The following is a 20,933-nucleotide window of genomic DNA, read 5'->3' on the forward strand; positions in this document are numbered from 1 at the left end:
CCAGGAGCACACAGCTGCCAGGGGGGCACTGCTAGCCCAAAGCTGGGCGGTCAGATCCCAGTGCTGAAACTCTGCAAAAATCCCCCAAATTCGGTTTAAAATATGTAAATACTGCAGCCTGAGAGCCCTGGCCATGCCCACAACCAGAGCCCCCCATTCTCTGCCTGAGCCCAACCACCTGAAACTCTGGTGCACCCCAAAATCAGCCCAGGCTTTGAGAACCATCCCCATTTCCAACACAGCAAAACAACCAAGAGTTTAACAACCCAAGCCATCTTTATTTTGGAAGTACTTCCAGCTGGGAAAGGAAAACCCTCACCTTTACAAGTCCAGCCAAGTGCTGAAAGAAAGGCAAGTGTGTAAAAGGAGCTGCAGGTGCTCCAGCAGCAGCAGGAGTGTCCCAAAGGTGTCACCTTCAGGCTGACACCCTCTGCTTCTGCTGCCAGAGCTCTGCGTGTTGGCTGTGCCAGAAATCTCACTTGCTGAACAGAGATAACTCTTAAATAAGGACATTTCTTGGGAACCTAAACAAAACCAGACAGATTCTGAAACTCTCCACAGAAAATCACAGCCTTGTCACAAGAGCACCGAGTGAAGGTGTTCTCCAAGCTTTGGATCCATCACAACAGCCCTGCAAGGCAGCTCCAACCTGCTCACCTGGGAATGGGGACCCAAAGTGGCTGGATTTACCCCAAATCCAGTTTATCTCTGGGAGCACAGGCTGGGTGTGTGTTGGGTGGATGGGGTTTGGAATGGCACTGATAACAGCTGAACAAAGAGCTTCCAATGCCAGGAATAAATCTGCTGTTCCCAGGGCATTCCCTGGTTTAATTTTGCCTGTTTTTTCCCTATTCTGGCAGTTACAGACATTTTAGGACACTTTGAAACGCTTCTAACATGAGGACAGTGATGTTTTGGGGTGGAATTTTTGCCCCATTTTAACACATGATGTCACCAGGCCAAACAGATCCCACCCAAAGAGGGAATTAATCAGTTGAGCCAAATTCTCTGTCCTTTCTGGAGCTGCACAAAAACCAGTGCCACCATCCACTGGGCTCCTCCAAGATAAACAACAGCACCAAACTGAGCTCATCTGGCTTCTAATCCAAAGTTTTCCCATCTGAAATGTGAGGAAATATGGAAACATCTGAAACAGACAGCACAGAACTATTTTACAGACTATTAACTCCAAGTGGAAGAATAAATTCAAGGCAGACACCAAAGCTGCTCACAGGTCACACTAATTCCCTAAATCCAGGTGACAAAAATGTGCTGGATTGATGGGCAGGTGACACTTGGCTGAGACACCACTGGCAAAAAGACACCAAAGAAATGTGGGATTTGGGAAAAACGCACTCAACCTGTGTACACACCTGCATGGGGAAATGCCAAGAGAATTCTGAGTCCCAAATTTCTCCAAATATAGGCAAAAGCTCAGAGCTCCCAGCCAGCAGCAGGGCTGGGGCTAAATAAATGCAACACCTGAATTTGGGGGTTTTTTGCTTCTTTTCTGACAAGTTTCACCCCTGTCAGGCAGTGCTGGAGCTGCAGTTTGCTTGAATCTTGTCCTTTTAATCCCTCATTTCCAGGGCTGTGCTTCCCTGGGGTGATCAGGGCTTTCTGTAGGGCTTGGGCTCAAATTTTAACTGCAAACCCAAAGTTGTGCATTTCTGTGCAACCTGTGGGTACAAAAGAGGAAGTGAAATTCTGCATAAGGAGTTCACATTTCCCTATGTAAGAAACTGATGGAAACAGATTTTGGCTGAACACACTGATAAACCTTTATCAGACACATCACACACATTATTGCCTGAAAATTACAAACAGCTGGGACACACAACTCCAAATTTACCCATTTTTCTTTTTGAGTTTTCTCAAGAAAAAACAAGGTCTTTTCTAACTTTAAAGTGAAGATACATAAATGATATGACTTATGAAGCCAATGTCTCAATAGAAACACATCTCTGTATCTGTTCATTGCAGAGCAAAATGAACTGGGAGCAATCTTTAATTTCCCCTTATAAAACTAAAAAAAAAAAAAAGAGTGATGATAGCTTTGCGTAGAAAAAACCAAAAAAATAAAATATTTTCAACACACATCTGTCATATCTCAGGCTAAAGGACCACATATCCTACTCTTTTTAGTGCTTCTATGCAAACCAAAGGCACCTTTCTTATGGGTGAGGCTGTGAACTGGGACCCTTTTATTTGGGTTTGACAAAGGGGGTGACAAAATGGGTGACAAGATGGGCCCTGTGTTACTGACTGCAACCACAACAACGAGGGACTGGGGAACACTGGAGCTGATGAATGCACCGGCAAGGAAAATGCAACCACCTCCAAAGCCCCGTGTGTGAGAGCAGCTGGCAGGACACACGCTGTCCCAGCCAGGGGAACAATCAATCAGACTGCTGTGAATGGAGACAGGGCACAACCACACCACCCTGCCCACCCTGTGAGCCCCCAGCACGCAGGACAAACCCCAGGGGCACCCACGGCTGCCAGCCTGCAGGGCAGGGGGCGGGCAGTGCCAGCAGCAGCAGCCAGGTTTGATCTGCAGGTGGGGCACTGAGCTGAGCTGGCCGTGCAGCTCAGGAGCCTCCTTGCAGAGGGACTCTGCAGAGGTTTCTCCCCTTCTCTTCTAAGCAGGTGCATCTTCAAAGCAGAAGCAGGGGTGGCTGGGCTGGTGAGGAGCAGGGCTGGGTGTGCAGGATGGGCACAGAGCCCGGGATGGGCACGGCCAGACCCCGCAAACCCCCGGGGCAGGAGGCTCCAGCAGAGACTGGCTCTGCTCAGACACTGAAGGACAGCCCAACCTGCAGAGCCAGGGGAGCTCCTGCACCAGCCACCAAGTGCAGGAGATGCTGTGGCAGTGCCCTCCTGCCCAGCAGTGAGGGGAGGAGGGTTTGGGCTCAGCCAGAGGAGCACTGGGATGCTCACAGCTCCTATTCCAAGGCCAGGATGGTGGGACAGGCTCAGGGCTCCCAAACCCAGCTGTCCTTGCCCAGCCCAGCTCCAGGAGCAGAGGGAGAATCCAGAATCTCCCCAGAGGAGCACGAGGAGCTCAGAAAATGACTCTGTCCTCCTGTGTCCTCTCCCACCACAGGCTGCTGTTCAGGGTGCCAAAGCTGCTGTCCTCCTCCTCCTGCTCTTTAGCCAGCTCCACAAACACCTGGAAAACAACAGAGAAGGAACTGAATTTTCAGTTAGAAAACTAATAAATATTAGCTATTATTAACTTTAAATTAGGTGTCTAATTAACCTATTAAATAATTATCCAAAAGGTAAAAATACAGCCAAGAAGAGCCCATGCTCCTTGTAAGAACTTCCTTGGTCACAAATACAACTCATGCTAAAATCCTGATGAGTATTCAATGTATTGCTTAATCTCTGAGTAAGACATTTTTAGGATTTTGAGGTTTTTCTCCTTACTCCTAACCCTCCTACCTCTTTTCTTCAATGAAAGGGAAGTTCAGCACTGAAGGACATTAATTGTCAGCAATAATTAATCCACAATAAGCAATTACAAATCTCAGCTTCACCCTCCTTCCAGTTACAAACAGCAAATGTCTGTTCTTGGAATAAATCAGAGCAGCTTTTCCACTAATTCCACACATTTGCCCTCTTCCAGTCACTGCAGTTGGCATCTTATTTTTAGAGGGGAAAACGGGAATAAAGAGGAGCTGGAGAGCTGGCAGATGTGATTGACTTTGCAAAAAGGGAATTTAGTTTCCCAAAAATGCCCCAACAGGCCTCAGCAAAGCAGCTCCAGTGGTCTGAGAGCAGAGCTTGGGGATGAGCTGCCTGCACAGGGTCCATCATTGTGAGATCATGGAATGCTCTGGGTTGGAAGGGACCTTAAAGTCATCTCACCCCACCCCTGTCATGGGCAGGGACACCTTGCACTGTCCCAGGCTGCTCCAAGCCCTTCCAGCCTGGCCTTGGGCACTGCCAGGGATGCAGGGGCAGCCCCAGCTGCTCTGGGGATTCCATCCCAGCCCTTCCCCACCCTGACAGGGAAGAATTCCTTCCAAATATCCCAGCCACCCCCTGCCCTCTGACACCTTCATCTGGCAGAGTTTACACTCAAAAACCAGGGTTTAAACTCACACACCAGAATTCAACACACCTGTTCCAGTGTTGCTTGAGAAAAGCTGTAGTCCTCGATGTTGAAGGCGTGTTTTACTGGTGAAAGAATCAGTAAGAGCAGATTTAGGGACACTTCACTTACTCTTGATTTCCCAAGAAACAGAGTTGGGGACAAACATCAGGAAAAGGAAAATTAAGTTCAATAAATTTAGAACAGAAATGGAGGAGTGACATCACATGGCAGAAGTGTCAGTTATGGGAGACAAAAGGATTTGTGTGTGTGATGTATGGCAGGTGCTTCATTACCTTCCTCCAGCTTGGAAAAAGAATGTGAAAGTGACTGTACATCTTCTTTAGGAATTTTATACGCCAAGATGGAAGCAAAACTGCAACAAAGAAGCAAAACAAATTTAGCTTCAAGCAAAACCACTCCAAGTACAAATATTAATACCCCATGGAATGGATTTGAACTCCTTTCCTGAAGGTTACTGCAGGAATTCTGATTGTCACAGTCACACAGGAGAAGGGCAGTGATGCAGCTCCAGGTGCATCAGCTGAGGATTGTATTTGCAGTGATCCCCGTGGCAGGGAGGAATGATAAATCTGACTCCATGTGCTCAGAAGGCTAATTTATTATTTGATAATACTATATTATATTAAAGAATAATATAATATATTTGTAACTGAGAGGTGACTGTAAAGGCTGCTTCAATTTTGTTAGGCCACCTGTTGGAGTAGCCAGTTTATTCATCACTATTTCTGAATCAATTCCATTTAAAACTCTCAATCTTGTCCCTAATATCCCTGTTAGATCCTTTCTTATTCTGCTCCTGAGGTATACCTGTATTTGTAACCACGTTTTCCAGCCCTCAAAGGATGTTCTTAGGAAAGAGGAGCAGGCTGGTTGGATTTTTGAGATGTTAATTTGCATTAGCGACCCAACACGTTTGAGAGACCATTCTGGACTGAACAACAGTTGTTGTTCACTCACATTTTTCACTAGTAGGGGCCTATTTCATACACTTCAGGTTCAAGTTTGGGTTGAGTCTGAAATATTTGAGTCTTAGTGTGGGTTGTATAAGGCCTTGCTGTTGTAAAAAGTGCAGTGTCTATTTTAGATTTAAATGAGAGCCTGATAGCATCCTGAGCCCAAAGGCAAGTCAGTTCTACAGGCTGTATCAAGGTGAAATTACACCAACAGTCTGATTCACTTGGGCCATCACAAACTTCCTGGTTACAAATATACTGAACTATACTAAAGAATACAGAAAGGATACAGACAGAAGGCTAAAAAGATAAAAATGAAAACTCCTGACTCTCTCCAGAGTCCTGACACAGCTTGGCCCTGATTGGCCAAAGAGTGAAAACAACTCCCAGCAGAATCCACTGGAACAATCACCTGTGGGTAAACAATCTCCAAACACATTCCAAAGCAGCAAAACACAGGAGAAGCAAATGAGGTAAGAGTTGTTTTCCTCTTCTCTGAGGCTTCTCAGCTTCCCAGGAGAGGAATCCTGGGCAAAGGGATTTTTCCAGAGAATTTGAATGGCACAGCTGAGACCACCTGAGACTGTCCTAAGTTCACGCTCCTCCACTCAGATTCATTCTTTTCTATTCTGCTTACTCAGGTTTGCTTCCTGGAGCTCCCAGAGCCCCGAGGGTTTGGATTTCAGCAGAGCTGGGCACATCCTGGAAGTTTGCATCACAGAGCCTTCCTGCAACCCCCAGTGCAGCCCAGGGAGTGCTCTGCCCTGCACAGGGAACTCTCCCTCCCTCCCTCCCATCTCCCACGTTTGAGGAAGGATCCCAATCCCAATCCCTCAAGGATCACACTGCTCTGGATGCCTGCAGTGCCCGTGTGGAGTCTCTGCAGTCACTGAGCCAAACTGGAGCTGCTGGTGGAACAGCAGCCAGCCCACCCTGGAACCGAGACCCCCAGAGACCTCAGGCATTTCCAGGTAAGGGCAGAGAGTCAGAAACTTGTGTTTCAGCCCTTTCCCAGGGGCCCTGACTCAGGAGGAAGCTGTCAGGCAACAGCTATGCAGAAATCCAGTTTTGCTTCCTCTGTGCCAAACATCTGTGTGGGCTCCGGGCCCCCGCCCTGCCAGCCCGGGCTCTGCTGCCTTCCAGATCCCTTCCTTTTTTTATTCCTCCTTTTTTTTAAGCTGTAAATATTTACATTCCTTCCCCAGGGCCAAGGAGCTGCTGTGAAATCAGAGGGTTTGATTAATTTGATTAATATCAGTATTTTCTGGGTATCTGTCAAACCTCACCTCTCCTGGCGGTTGGCGTTGGGGAAGATGTGCAAAATCTGGCTCTGCAGATACTCCACCTGCTGCACATCTGCTGTTTCCCTTAATTTCATCTCCAAGAAGTATCCTCTGCCAAATTTGCTCTTCAGGTGTTGGACAGTACCTATACACCTATAAATTACAGGCAGAAAACACAAGAACAGCCTAACCTCACACAGATCCTTTTTGCTGGGAAGGATTCATTCAAGGTACCAAATTTAAGGTACCAAATTTATCTGTATTTTTAGAGGAATGCATCAGCACAGCTGCCTGTGCCCCCTGCCCCAGGGGGATCTGGGGGTACCTGAGCTGCCCTGACACCAGGATGGCCACACGGTCACAGACAGCATCTGCCTCCTCCATGTAGTGTGTGGTCAGGATTGCTGCTCTCTCCTTGTTCTTAAAGGCTGCTCGGATTGCCCTCCTGCAAAACACAACCCAAAGCACCCCTGGACAAAAACATCTGCCAGGGAACAGCAAATCCTGCCTCAGTAATCCTCATAATCCTCTATTTATGGATTAATGCTATTCCCACAGCAACAATTAACACCTGAGTTTCCTAAAGACAGCTCAAATCTGCATTCCTGATATTATTGCAAGGATTTCTTTCAACCTTCAAGCCTGTGACTCCCAAGTTGCTCTGGCAGACAGGTTGGGCTGATGCTCCCCTTCTTGTGAGACCCCACCTGCAGTCCTGTGTCCAGCCCTGGGGCTCCCAGCACAGGAGGAGCAGCTGGAGAGAGCCCAGAGGAGACCATGGAGATGCTCCAAGAGCTGGAGCACTTCTGCTGTGGACACAGGCTGAGAGTTGGGGGTGTTCATCCAAACAGAAGCTCTGGGGAGAGCCCAGAGCCCCTCCCAGGGCCTAAAGGGGCTCCAGGAGAGGGACTTGGGACAAGGGATGGAGGGACAGGACACAGGGAATGGCTTCCAAAGGCCAGGGCTGCATGGGATATTAAGCAGAAATTCTTCTGCTTTAGTGGAAGATATCCCTGCCCAAGGCAGAGGGGTGGAACTGCATCATCTTCATGGTCCCTTCCAGCCCAGCCCAGGGAGTTATTCCCTGTCTGTGGCTCCCAGGGAGGGATAACCCAGCAGGGATAACTGTCCCCAGAGCAGGCTGGTGCCCTGGGCCACAGCACTCACCACATGTGCTGCTTGGCCTTGGGGTCCATCCCCGTGGAGGGCTCGTCCAGCAGCGTCACCCGCGGGTTGCCCAACATGCTGAGGGCAAAGCAGAGCTGGGGGAAGGCAGAGGGGCAGGGTGAGCACAGGGAGGGTGCTGGGGACCCCCAGGGGGACCCCAGAGCCCCCCTCACCTTGCGTTTCAGCCCCATGCCCAACTTCTTTGTTGTCTTCTGCAGGTGGTCCTTTAAATCCAGCACGCTGGCGATGCTGGGGAGGGAAGGACCAGGTGGGAAAGGTTGGGAGGGGGAGGGTTTGGCTTCCCCCTCACCAGAGAATGCAAAACAGCTCCTTTGGAAGAGCTCAGTTACAAATATTTGCCTATCAAGTATTAAAAAAAGCAGAGCAAAAAGCAGAATTGGAGCTTCCATACAGAGCCACGTGTCCTGGAGGAGCCTTGGTGACAACAGAAACAGCTCCAAGCTCAGGACTCCCCATCCTTGCAGCTTCTACAAAGGTCACTGTCAGTACTTTAGAACCTCAGAAAAATAACTTTAAAAAAAACATGCACCAAAATTAAAAATCCCAACTGAATTTTCTCTGGGTGAACTTTCATCTCTTCATCTACGAATTCGCAACAGCAGAATTTCAACCAAGCTTAAAATGGTTTAAAATGGAAACAAAAACTACATTAGGAAAGGTGAGAAGGGGAAAAAAAAAAAAACACACCAAAAAAAGGCCAAAAACCCCTCCAGCAATAAGGCTGAAGATAAAAAAAGCAACTTCAGTTCAAGCACAAAGATTTCTGTAATTAACAACTCACCGCTTGATGACCTCCTTAACATCAGACTGGCTCATGCCTTTGATAGCACCATAAATCTCAAAGTGCTCCTGCAGGGTGATATCTGGCCACAGAGGATTGGTCTGGGGACAGTACCCCACGAATTTCACAGAGTCATCCTCACTGCTCAGCCCCAGGGAATCATCTCCCATCAGGACCTGTGAGGAAAATGGCCAGACCTTAATCCAGAATATTGCAAATTTACAAACTCTTTTTGCATAACTCTTTCAGCAAAAAACCCCACATTTGCATGGTTTTAGTAAAATGGCCTCAGAAGTGCTTGCAATAATAACAATAAAATGGAAGTGTGGGTTGATTTTTTGTGTAACTGTGGCATGGAACATACCTGCCCACTGGTTGGCTCAATCTCTCCAACAAGCATATTAATTAATGTGCTTTTCCCAGCTCCATTGGGTCCCAACAAACCCAGGATTTCTCCTGAAAAGGGACAACACAAACATTGCCCACGAGATCAGATAAATGGTTCCAAGAGCTGCTTTTATAAATCAAACAGCTCAACAGCAAGCAACTGAACTCCAACCTTTCTTCACACAGAGGGAAACATGTTTGGTTGCCACTTTCTTTATTTTTCTCCCCAGAAGAAATTCCTTCCTCTCATCAAACTCTTTGTGCAGGCTGCTGACCAGGATTGCTGGCATCTGGCAGAGAAGAGGGAGATGGCTGCAGATCCCAGCAGCTCTGGAGAGCCCCAAATTTGGGGGAATTTGGGTTTTACCTCCTCACTCCTGGGGCTGCTCAGGATCTCTTTGACTCTCAGCCTCTCTGCCTTCACATCCTCATCCTCGTTCTCCTCGTGAGGCACATCTGGGAACTTCCAGGGCTTGGCTTTGGTGAGACATTTCCTAAAAGGGAGGAAAGCAGCACGAGGCCCCCCCTGCTCAGCTCTCAGCTGAGGCTGGCTCAGGGCTTCGGTGCTCTGTCCTGGTTTGAAAAGAAGGGAGTTTTTTGGGGTGCACGGTATGGTACAAGAGGGACTCCTCTCTTCTTGATGAACTGAGAAATTCTTGATTATCTGAAGGGTGGAGATGGACTGGAAGTCGGTGATCTGAGGGGTGGTAACTGAACTGAGAATCCAAGGTTTTGTCCTACTGTGATGTATTGGGAATTTGGTGGGGGGAGGAGGAATGTTTTGGAAGGTTTTCATCCTGAGTTCTGTGTGTGTTTCTTTTTACATACAGTTGTAGGTTAATAAAGTTTTTTTTTCCCTTTATTCCTAAGCTGGAGCCTGCTTTGCTGTATTTCTGGTCACATCTCACAGCAGACTCCAGGGAGAATGTATTCCCATGGGGGCACTGGCATTGCACCAGAGTGAAACCATGACATGCTCAAAGGCACTTGCAGATTCCTGCAGCTCATCCCAGAGCAGGAGGAGCTCAGGGACTGCCACTGTGTCACCTCCCTGCTGAGCTCTCTGTCCATGCACTGGCAATGGCAATTCCCTTGGTTTTACATAGGGAACAACCTTACAAATGCCTGATTTTGCAGAGGAAATAATGTCGCAGACATCTTTTATGGAAAATCCTTTCCTTAGGGTTTTTCCTCCTGAGAAGCTGAGAGGCCTCAAGGACAAAATGTGAACATTGATTATCTGCTGCTGTGGAATGCAACAGGTGTATCTGGGATTGGCCTATGTTGGTTGTTTTTAATTAATGGCCAATCACAGTCCGGCTGGCTCAGACACAGAGCTGAGCCACAAGCCTTTGTTATCATTCTTTGCTGTTCTATTCTTAGCCAGCCTTCTGATGAAATCCTTTCTTCTATTCCTTTAGTATAGTTTTAATGTAATATATATCATAAAATAATAAATCAAGCCTTCTGAAACATGGAGTCAGATCCTCATCTCTACCCTCATCCTCAGAGCCCTGTGAACACGGTCACAGAAATAACCCCCCCATTTCTGCACTTCAGTGATAATCAGAGAGATTTTATTTCTCCCACTGCACACCCCAGTTTAACCCCCACCAGCACCTTCAGAACCAGTTTCTTTGGGCAGTATTTTGGATCAAAAGCACTCAGGAGACTCACCTGAAGAAGGGATCTGCTCTGACCGTCCTCCCCCCGTTCTTCAGCTCGAAGCAGCGCAGCAGGAACAGCCACAGCACACACTGCAGGTAGGGCTGGGCAGACACAAACCACCCTGCTCACCACCAGCCAGGCTGGGGACCCTGGGTGACCCCCCCACAGGGATGAGGGACAAGCAGCTCCAGCCCTGCACCACCACACAAGTGGTGGTGTTGCCAAGAATATGAAATATATCATTACGTGCTGCTCAGCAGGCACAACCAAAGTGGGTTGAGATTTAAAAGCAATTATTTGGGGTTTTTGTGCAGAGAGGGGACTGCTCTTGCTCTGGAGCTCTTGCTCCATCAGCAGGGATTCCCATAATAATCACAATTAACACTGGCAGTGTTAATCAGGCCGTGGGGGCGGCAGATGTGGAGCTGGTGGGCACAGCAGCTCTCCTGGCTCAGCATCAGAGCACATCTTTACTGGTAAAGATGATGGACAGCAGGGGATCCCAGCAGGAGCCACAATTCCCCACAGAAAACTGGGAATTCTCCCTCTATAAAACCAGAGAATGCAATGCCATGCTCACAGCCAGAACTGCCACCAGCAGCCGGTCCCAGGGGTCGTGGAATCCCCCACTCTCACTCTTGCCTTTCCATGAGACCTGGGAATTCAGGGAAAAGCATGCTCAGGTAAAGAATCACCTACACAGACTCCATTTCCTACACTTGCATCTCATTCAGGTGCTCAAGCACTTCCTGAGCTCTGCAGAGACTCTCCCAAAAATAAAATCCAACAGCTCCATCCAAAGCCTGGGGCTGCTCCTGCTTTCAAGCCACCCACTCCCAATGAACCCTCATCCCATCCCTGGGCTTGCTCACCTGGCTTTCCTTGGAATATCACAGAATCATGGAATGGTTTGGGACCTCAAAGCCTCTCTCATTCCATCCCCTGCTGCTCCCAGCCCTGTCCAGCCTGGCCTTGGGCACTGCCAGGGATCCAGGGCCTGCCCACCCTCACAGGGAGGAATTTCTTCCCAAAATCCAATCTAACCCTGCCCTCTGTCAGCTTGGAGCCATTCCCCCTTGTCCTGTCACTTTATCCCTGGTTTCAAGTCCCTCTCCATCTTTCTTGGAGGCTCCCTCCACTCAGAGAAAGGAAATTTCATGAAAAACTTGCTGCTTGCCCCATTTTAAAACCAAACCACTTTGCTTAATAGGAAGAAGGTGATTTTCCTCCTTAAGTGGCTACACAGGACACACCAAGGACACCCACCCAACCCCAGCCACCTCCCAGGGCTCTGCAAAGGACCCCTGCAGTCCCCTCACCTTTATGAAACAAATCAGGCAGCCAATAAGGGGATAAATAGGGATGAAGATGGAGAAGACATAGTGCAGGATGGTGGTTACCAGGTAATGGTCCAGGAAAAAGGACACCTCAGTGACCACTGTGCAGAGCAGGGCTGTCTGTACCAAAGGAAAGGGGAAAAATGTCAATTTTCATCCACTTCAGACACTCCAAGCGTAAGTTAATTAATTGAAAGAATTTTTTCTTAAAGCTTTTATCACTCAGGACATGGCAGTGAGTGAGATAGTGGTAAAAATTTCCCATTTCTTGTGCAATAGGGACACACAAATCAACAAAACAACTGGGATTTTTTGCTGTGGCTTTGGAAATCACCAATCTTCCCACTTAGCCCAGCTCCAGGCCAAGTCACTCACCACTGAAAATATAAATGACCAAAATTCCTTCGTGTTCTGGACTTTTTTAAAGGTGAAGGAGACCACGTAGGTGAAGAGCACGACCGAGGGGACGTAACCAATCAGGCAAAAAATCTGCAGAGACAGGAAAGGATTCTCAGGGAAGGTGCAGCAGGAATTTTTATGCATAAGGATCAACTGGAATTACCTCAGTGGGATAGAGAACTCTGGATTTATCTTTGTCCCTTTATTTGATGTATTTTGCTGCCTTGGTGCATAGAGAATGTATTACTAAAGACACAAATTAAATCATGTGTGGAGAGGCAAAAACTCCCCTCCTCTTCAGCTTCCTTTAAATTCTTTCCTGTTTTTAATTTTTTTTTTTTTTTTTTTTTTTTTTTGTAACACAGGCTCCCATAAATGCTGACCTCGAGATTCTGGCAAATATTAAGAATTCCACCACGGCATTTTTGCAGAAATTCAAACAAGGGTAGAACAGCAGCCTTGCAGCCACATCCCAAACCTGATTAACTCTGGCAAAGCAGCTGGGAAAAGCTGATTCCTCTCAATTCCAGCCAGGATCACGGGGAATCCTGCTCTGAATATCAAAGCCATGCAGCCTGGTGGTGTCCTGCACTTAATCCCATCTGCAGTTCTCTGCAGAGATGGGCTCTGCCCAAAGTCACCGTGCCCCTTGTCATCAGCAGCAGTCACCAGTCACAGCACAGAGCACAAGCAGGCTCAGGTTTGTCAGGTTTCTCTCGTGTTGAGAAGAAGGGAGCATCTCCTTGGAAATTCCTGCTGGCTTAAGAAGCAACAAGGCTGGAAAAGAGCTTTGAGATGTGAGTCCAGCCTGTGACCAAGCAGAGCCCTCCGGGGACAGACTCCAGCACCTCCCTGGGCAGCTGCTGCTGCTGGGCCAGAGATGGCACAGAGCTGGATCAGAAGGCAAAGTGGTAAAAATTCTGTTTGTCTCATCCTCTCTTCTTTTACAGCTTAGTTTGCTACAGGTGGACTTGACTGGTCATTTAATTAACACATTTCACTTGATGGGTTAATTAACAAGGCACCCATTTGTAAACAAATGAGGAAAACCAGATGATTAGAAAAACACTCCTTGTAGGTTGGTTGTAATGTTTGGTTATCATTGTTCATTTTTAGCTCTTTAAAGCTTCTCAGGTCGATTCTGGGAAAGCTTATTGAGCTTTATTTCTCTCTGACCAGGCTGTCACATCCACAGGCAGCCCCATCCCAGTCCCATCCCTCAATTTAACCCCAAGCTCAGTGACCCTGATCCAGCCCAACCCCACCCATGGCAGGTATTTAAAGCTGACACAGCAGAAATAAAGGAGCATTTCCTTGGAAAACCCTGGTGGTTTAAATCCCCTTCCAGTCCCAACCACCCTTTCTGTGAAGAAATTCGTCCTGTGTCCAACCCAAACCTCCCCTGCTTGATTTTATTCCAGTCCTGAATGAAACTCCCAACTTGGAGCCATTTTCCCCATGAAAAACTTTCTGTGTTTGTTCCAGAAGCATTTTTCGTGTGTATCCATGGGGAAAAATCAGCTGAATCAGGTAAGGGAAACAAAAAAGACTTGTGGAAAAGAAGATAACCCTGCTGTCAGCCCAGGCCAGACTCACCACAGCCAGGAACTTGCCCACGTAGAAATAAACACCATAGTGGAAGGCAAAGAGGCTGCCAATCATCAGGATGAGGATGAGGAAGAACAGAGGCAGGTCCACCACAGCCTGGCCAATCCAGTAAGCTGAGGGATAGAGCCCTGCAATCTTCAGCTGCGTGTAAGCCTTGATCTGCAGCAGGGGAAGAACACAGAGTTAATGAAAATGAACATTTTGTGAATCCTCCCCTGTGTTATATTGTTATTGCCAAACTTGGCTTGGCACAGAAAAGCTTCTCCCAGATCTGCTCCACCCTTGGCATTGTTTTAAACCCCTCTTTGGCTCTTTCCAAAGAGGAAATCCCAGGATTCTGACCTCCCTGTTCCTCTCTGCAGGGACACCTGGGTGTTACCTTGTGGTTTTCTGCGTTGTCCATGGCGAAGTAGGGCGGCATCCCAGTGATGATGATCCCCAGTAGCACGGCTTCAAAATAGATCTCCAGCCTGAAAATTGTGTCTGGAAGGTCCTGGGGTAGAAATCAGATTTATTCAATGCCAGAATGTGACCCAAAAAATGCTAAATTAGGAGCTGGAACACGGCTGTGAATGCTAAAATGAAAAGTCTGTGGGTGTCAAGATCACCTGAGCTTCAAAATAGATCTCCAGCCTGAAAATTGTGTCTGGAAGGTCCTGGGGTAGAAATCAGATTTATTCAATGCCAGAATGTGACCAAAAAAATGCTAAATTAGGAGTTGGAACACAGCTGTGAATGCTAAAATGAAAAGTCCATGGGTGTCAAGATCACCTGAGCTACAGCAGGAAGAAAAACACCTGTGGAAGTTTTGGGAATATTTAGATGAGGAATAAATAAGAACTAAAGAACTTTTCAGAGCATTTGTCTCCTGCTGCAGGTCCTCTCCTCTCCCAAAGGCCCCTCCAGCTCTGCACAGACCAAGAACTGCAGGCAACCTCCAACAAACCCATAATTAATGAATGAATTAATGAATTCATTAATTATTAATTACTGAATTCACAGGACCATGGAATGGTTGGGGTGGAAAGAACCAAGGGGATCATCTCATCCCAAACCCCAACTCCTTCCACCAGCCTGGGTTCTCCAAGCCCCACTGAACCTTTAATTCCTGACTCATCCTCCTCTCTCCAAGCCCCTTTCCTCCTCCCCTTGCACACCTGCAGAGCAAAGTGCCAGCACCTTCCACACCCTCCTGAACCCTGCAGACAGCCCCAGACAGCTTTTCCTTGGTTTGTGGGGTGCTCCTGTGGAGCTCTAGGACATGAAATAAAACTGTGTGGACTTTCCAAGGTAAAAAAAGAGAATGTTTAATTTCTGACTCCAACATTTATAAAAGTGACAGTGGATTGGAGGGTGACAGGGCCACCTCTCCAGTGACACTGGACAAACAACAGTCCATCAAATTTCTCCACTTCTATAAAAGAACATAATAAACCAGTAAGTTTTTTATATAAAATGTGTCAGGAAGTTCGTTACAAGAATGGAAACATCAAAAAACTTGGGAAAACTTTAAAAAAACCCCAAAAAACAACGTTCCTGCACTCCCCAGAGCAAAGTGCCAGCACCTTCCACACCCTCCTGAACCCTGCAGACAGCCCCAGACAGCTTTTCCTTGGTTTGTGGGGTGCTCCTGTGGAGCTCTAGGACATGAAATAAAACTGTGTGGACTTTCCAAGGTAAAAAAAGAGAGTGTTTAATTTCTGACTCCAACATTTATAAAAGTGACAGTGGATTGGAGGGTGACAGGGCCACCTCTCCAGTGACACTGGACAAACAACAGTCCATCAAATTTCTCCTCTTCTATAAAAGAACATAATAAACCAGTAAGTTTTTATATAAAATGTGTAAGAAAGTTTGTTACAAGAATGGAAACATCAAAAAACTTGGAAAAACTTTAAAAAAACCCCAAAAAACAACGTTCCTGCACTCCCCAGAGCAAAGTGCCAGCACCTTCCACACCCTCCTGAACCCTGCAGACAGCCCCAGACAGCTTTTCCTTGGTTTGTGGGGTGCTCCTGTGGAGCTCTAGGACACAAAATAATTGTGTCCTATAATATACATAACAAAATAATACCTGGACTTTCCAAGGTAAAAAAGAGAGTGTTTAATTTCTAACTGCAACATTTAGAGATTTCTAAAAGTGACAGTGGATTGGAGAATGACAGTGCCACCTCTCTCCAGTGACACTGGACAAACCAACAATCCATCAAATTTCTCCTCTGCTATAAAAGAACAAAAACCAGTAAGTTTTTTATATAAAATGTGTCAGAAAGTTCGTTACAAGAATGGAAACATCAAAAAACTTTAAAAAATCCCCCAAAGCCAACATTCCTGCACTCCTCCTGCCCCCCAGGGATGCTCTGCCCTCTCCCCAGGGTGCCAGGGTGGTTTTTTGGGAGCTGCTGACCTGAACCAAGGGGTTGCTCCAGATCTGGATGCTCTCGGTCACGTTCAGGCTGCGCAGGAGGAGGTTGCTGACAATGTTCATCAGAACTGGCAGGGAATGCACCATGGTGCTGTTGAAGATGATGTTGAAAACATAATTCTAGGAAGAAAAAAATATGTGCTGCATTAATGCCTCTGCTCTGAGAGGGGCTCTCCTTAATTAAAACTGAGCATTGGGATGAATCTTTGCATAATCAAGTGCCTTGCAGGAGGCTCTGGGCTGCTCTGGGTGCTTGGTACACACAGCCTAATGAAGGAAATCGGGAATAAATTCCTAATGAAAGAAATCGGGAACAAATTCCTAATGGAGGAAATCGGGAACAAATTCCTAATGGAGGAAATCAGGAACAAATTCCCAGCACGTTTCAGGAGCAGTGAGGCTCAGACAAATGGCACTCCAGACAATTCCAGTCTGGGAAACAAAACACAGGAGGAGCTGCTCTGGGCTGATCCTGCTCGTGGGTTTAAAACCTGACAGGCAAAGATGTGCAGGAGCAGCACTGTCACACTGCTGGGAGCAGTGTCAGGGGGTAAAAATGGGGACAAGAGCCAGAGCTGGCACATTGTAAAGCAGTTCCCTTGCTGGGGATTAAATATGATCCCAAAGTTCAGATCTTCCTGTTACTGTGAGCATGTACAGCCCAAGAAACTGATTTTTCTTTACACACGAGAGCACCATGGAATTGTATTTCTGTCAAACTGTAATTCAGTCAGTACAAATTAAAAAAAAAATCATAAAACATTCCTCTGCCCAGTGTCCTGTGAAGTAGAATATTTCTCCTGGCTTTCTGTGTCCTTGTGGGGAAAAAAAAGGGAATAGAAGTTTGATTGGCTTACTGTAATTGATATAATTATATAATTGTAATTATGGAAGAACTTTTATTTTGCTAATATTCCCACTCTTTCATCTTTGCAGCCTCTTGTATAAGCAATATTATATGATTCCATCAATTATATTATATTCCATCAATTATATTCCATCCATTATATTATATTCCATCCATTATATTATATTACATCCATTATATTACATTCCATTATATGATTCCAAATCAATATTATCTGATTCCATGACTCCAGAGCTGCTTTTCAGGTGAGAATTTCACACAGCAGCCCCAGGAGCTGCTCTGTGGGCACAGCCCAGCCAGTGTGTGCCTTACCTGCCTGGACTGGAGGGCAAACACGTTCAGAGCTGCACTGTGAGGTGCCACTGAGACATAATCACTGTCATTGAACATCTCCCAGAGGATGTTCATGCTCCCCAGGGAGTGCACAATGTCACTGATATCCGACTCTGGGGACACAAAACAACAGGGAATCATTTAAACTGGAACAGACCTTCAGGATCATCAAATCCATTTTTTCCCTGGTGAGGGCACACCTTGAGTGCTGTGTCCAGTTCTGTCCTCCCCAGTTTAGGAGGGACATTGAGGACCTGGAGCACATCCAGAGTGGGCAGCGAGGCTGGAGAGGGGCTGGGAACACACAAACCCTGAGAGGAAGCCCTGAGGGAGCTGGGGGTGCTCAGCCTGGAGCAAAGGAGACTCAGGGGTGCCCCCATCACCCTCACAGCTCCTGAAAGGGGCCTGTGCTCAGCTGGGGCTGGGCTCTGACACAACCAGAGCACACAGCCCCGAGCTGCACCAAGGGAAATACAGGTTGGAGAGCAGGGAAAAGTGTTTGACACAAAGGGTGATAAAGTTCTGGAATGTTCTGCCCGGGGAGGTGGGGGAGTCCCCGTCCCTGGGTGTGTTTAACAAAGCCTGGATGTGGCACTGGGGGCCAGGGTTTGGGTGAGGGGCTGGGGCTGGGCTGGACTCGATGGCCTTGGAGGTCTCTGACAACCTGGGGATTCTGGGAATTCTGGGGATTCTGTAAATTCTGTGGATCCTGAAATGCAGCCACTCCCCATCCCTCAGCCATGTCCCTGAGTGCCACATCTCCCTGTCTTTTAAATCCCTCCTCATCAGCAGCCTGGAGTATTTTACACAGAATTATCCATGCACAGCTCAAACAGCTGCTGGTTTCTACTGCCTGGGCTCCTGCTGGGTACTTTTAAAACATCCTCAGTTGCAACAAAAAGGGATTTTCCCAGATGTTTTGCAGCAGGATTTTCATGGTGATTTATCTCAATGTTTCTGGCCACTTCTTTCACCTGAATCATCTTCTGACACAGCAAGAAAAAGGTCATGGAGATGGGAGGAGGATCTCCAAACCAAACCCCATGGCACAAACTGACAGTTTACCACCCCTGGGCACTTGGAAACTCTTCATCTGGGTTAATTCCAAGGGAAAAAGTTCATTCCCAACCCCAAAACCTGGGAGAAGGAGAGAGGTGGAGGCAGGAGCTGCTGCCCTACCTGTGGAGTTCTGCAGCAGGAGCCGACTCCTGTACTTGTGATTGTTCTCTCCAGGCTTCAGCAAGTACAAATCTGGGGAGAGTTTGATAGCAGCTACAGCATTTTTGATGATGTGGTGTATGAAAAACAACAAAATCTGAACTACAAGGAAAATGAGGAAAAGCAACAACCTGAAAGAAATAAAAGTTTGGGGTTTGTTACAGTTCAGTGAAAGCCAACCCAGTTTTATGTGTCTGCTATTAAAAAAAACATCTCCCTCACCCTCCAAAAAACCATTTACTGACAGAAATTACAGCTCCACACTGGCTGTTTTTTAAATGGGGAAAAATGAAGGGCAGGATGTGCTTTCCCTGGTGCCATTCAGGCAGGATGTGGGACTCCCACACAGAGGAGGAGCCCCAGTACTCACATAACTCTGACACATTTGTTCTCCCTTTTCAGGCTGAGGAAGTGCACTTTGGCTATGGTGGAAACCTGCTTCTTCCACAGGGCTGAGTTGCTCATGGCTGGTGCCTTGGCCTCAGAGAGCATCAGCAGGCTCTGCTCCATGTCATCCAGGGACTTGGTGTCCACCTCCTCCTGGGCTTGCTGCGAGTGGAACACGCTGTAATCTGGAACAGGGCAGGGAAACAGGGGGTGATCTCTGACAGCTGGGGGGCAAAGGGGCAGGAGGGGGAGCCAGGGGCCAGAGACCCCGTGCTCTGCCTGCTGTAGAGGTCACCTCACCTCACCTATCACATCCCAGTCCCATCCCATCCTGTCCCATCCCAATCCCAACCCACCCCATTCCAATCCTATCCCCGTCTCAATCCCATCCCATCCTAATCCCACTCCATCCCCATCCCAATCCCATCCCATCCTAATCCCACTCCATCCCCATCCCAATCCCATCCCCTCCCCATCTCATTGCAATCCCATCCCATCCCACTCCATCCCAATCCCATGCCATCGCCATCCCAATCCTATCCCCTCCCCTCCCCATCCCAATTCCAATCCTCATCCCATCCCCATCTCATCACAATCCTATCCCATCCCACTCCATCCCAATCCCATGCCATCCCATCCTGTCCCATCCCAATGCCATCCCAATCCTATCCCTGTCTCAATCCCATCCCCATCCTATCTCATCCCCATCCCATCCTATTCCAGCCATCCCACTCCATCCCAATCCCAATCCCAATCCCATCCCGCTCCATCCCAATCCCATTCCATCCCCATCCCAATCCTCATCCCATCCCCATCCCCATCCCCATCCCAATCCTATCCCATCCCCATCTCATCACAATCCTATCCCATCCCACTCCATCCCAATCCCATGCCATCCCCATCTCAATGCCATCCCCATCCTATCCCCATATCAATCCCAATCCTAGACCCATTCCATCCCAATCCTATCCCCATCTCAATCCCATCCCATCCCAATCCTGTCCCCATCCCATTCCACCCCCATCCCCATCCCAATTCTATCCCATCCCACTCCACCCCAATCCCCTCCCCATTCCCTCCCATCCCAATCCCATCCCATCCTCATCCCAATCCCACCCCCATCCCCATCCCAATTCTATCCCATCCCAATCCTATCCCCATCTCACTCCACCCCAATACCCTCCCCATTCCATCCCAATCCCATTTCATTCCATCCCAATCCCATCCCATCAAACCCCCATCCCAATCCCATCCCCATCCCTGAATTTAACCCCAAGCCCAGTGACCCTGATCCAGCCCAACCCCACCCATGGCAGGTATTTAAAGCTGACCCAGCAGAAATAGAGGAGCATTTCCCAGGAAAAACCCTGGTGGTTTAAATCCCAGAACCAACAGGGCTGGGAAAGACCTTTGAGATCCCCGAGTCCAGCCTGTGACCAACCAGACCAGGGCACCAGGGGCCATCCCATGAACCCCCACCCCATAAACACCTCCAGGGACAGAGTCCAGCACTTCCCTGGGCTGGGGAACCCCATCCAGTCCCAGCTGGGACTTGTGATTCAAAATTTTGCCACCAAAAAGTGCAGATTTGCCCCAGTTTTGTACCCTTGGGCTGTGTGTGCACCTGCATTACCCAGCACCTGCAGACCCAGCTGTTAAATCCTCTTAAAGCCACTCAGAAACTCTGTGCAGTCTCTCTCATTAGGGAGTAATTTTCATACCAGCTACAGAGTCCATATATTTACTCATATTAATAATTCTGGATCACACAGAAAGCTCCAGAACAATTAAAACAGCTCAATCCATTCAAAACTGACATTAAAAAAACAACTGACTCATTCTGGAGTAATATTAGGCAGTCCCAACTTTTCATTTGGACTGAAAGTTGATTTAAAGTGAGACAAGCTGAGCTGTTTCAGCCCTAAGTGCAGCTATTGTTCACACAAAAGGTTGAAAATTAATTTTACCCTTTGCA

The 20,933-nt window shown here is 47.6% G+C and overlaps 1 protein-coding gene across 5 annotated transcripts in view; it reads right to left on the minus strand.

Moving 5' to 3' along the window:
• Positions 1–257: 257 nt before the first annotated feature.
• The window catches only part of ABCA5 (ATP binding cassette subfamily A member 5), a 50,551-nt gene continuing 29,875 nt past the window's right edge, over positions 258–20,933 (minus strand). For all 5 annotated transcript variants that reach the window (XM_036394435.1, XM_036394436.1, XM_054516849.1 and 2 more), the window contains 21 exons: positions 18,942–19,143; positions 18,533–18,702; positions 17,333–17,466; positions 16,135–16,272; positions 14,107–14,220; positions 13,716–13,886; positions 12,096–12,209; positions 11,703–11,840; positions 10,964–11,038; positions 10,393–10,484; positions 9,083–9,209; positions 8,888–9,005; positions 8,693–8,784; positions 8,329–8,504; positions 7,700–7,775; positions 7,527–7,621; positions 6,685–6,804; positions 6,363–6,512; positions 4,396–4,475; positions 4,130–4,185; positions 258–3,172 (listed from right to left, as the gene is read on the minus strand). In XM_036394435.1, coding sequence (XP_036250328.1) covers positions 3,065–3,172; positions 4,130–4,185; positions 4,396–4,475; positions 6,363–6,512; positions 6,685–6,804; positions 7,527–7,621; positions 7,700–7,775; positions 8,329–8,504; positions 8,693–8,784; positions 8,888–9,005; positions 9,083–9,209; positions 10,393–10,484; positions 10,964–11,038; positions 11,703–11,840; positions 12,096–12,209; positions 13,716–13,886; positions 14,107–14,220; positions 16,135–16,272; positions 17,333–17,466; positions 18,533–18,702; positions 18,942–19,143 — 2,546 coding nt within the window. In that variant the 3' untranslated portion in view covers positions 258–3,064. The remainder of the gene's footprint in view (positions 3,173–4,129; positions 4,186–4,395; positions 4,476–6,362; positions 6,513–6,684; positions 6,805–7,526; positions 7,622–7,699; positions 7,776–8,328; positions 8,505–8,692; positions 8,785–8,887; positions 9,006–9,082; positions 9,210–10,392; positions 10,485–10,963; positions 11,039–11,702; positions 11,841–12,095; positions 12,210–13,715; positions 13,887–14,106; positions 14,221–16,134; positions 16,273–17,332; positions 17,467–18,532; positions 18,703–18,941; positions 19,144–20,933) is intronic.

Source organism: Molothrus ater, chromosome 19 (assembly GCF_012460135.2).
Source record: "Molothrus ater isolate BHLD 08-10-18 breed brown headed cowbird chromosome 19, BPBGC_Mater_1.1, whole genome shotgun sequence".
NCBI lineage: Eukaryota > Metazoa > Chordata > Aves > Passeriformes > Icteridae > Molothrus > Molothrus ater.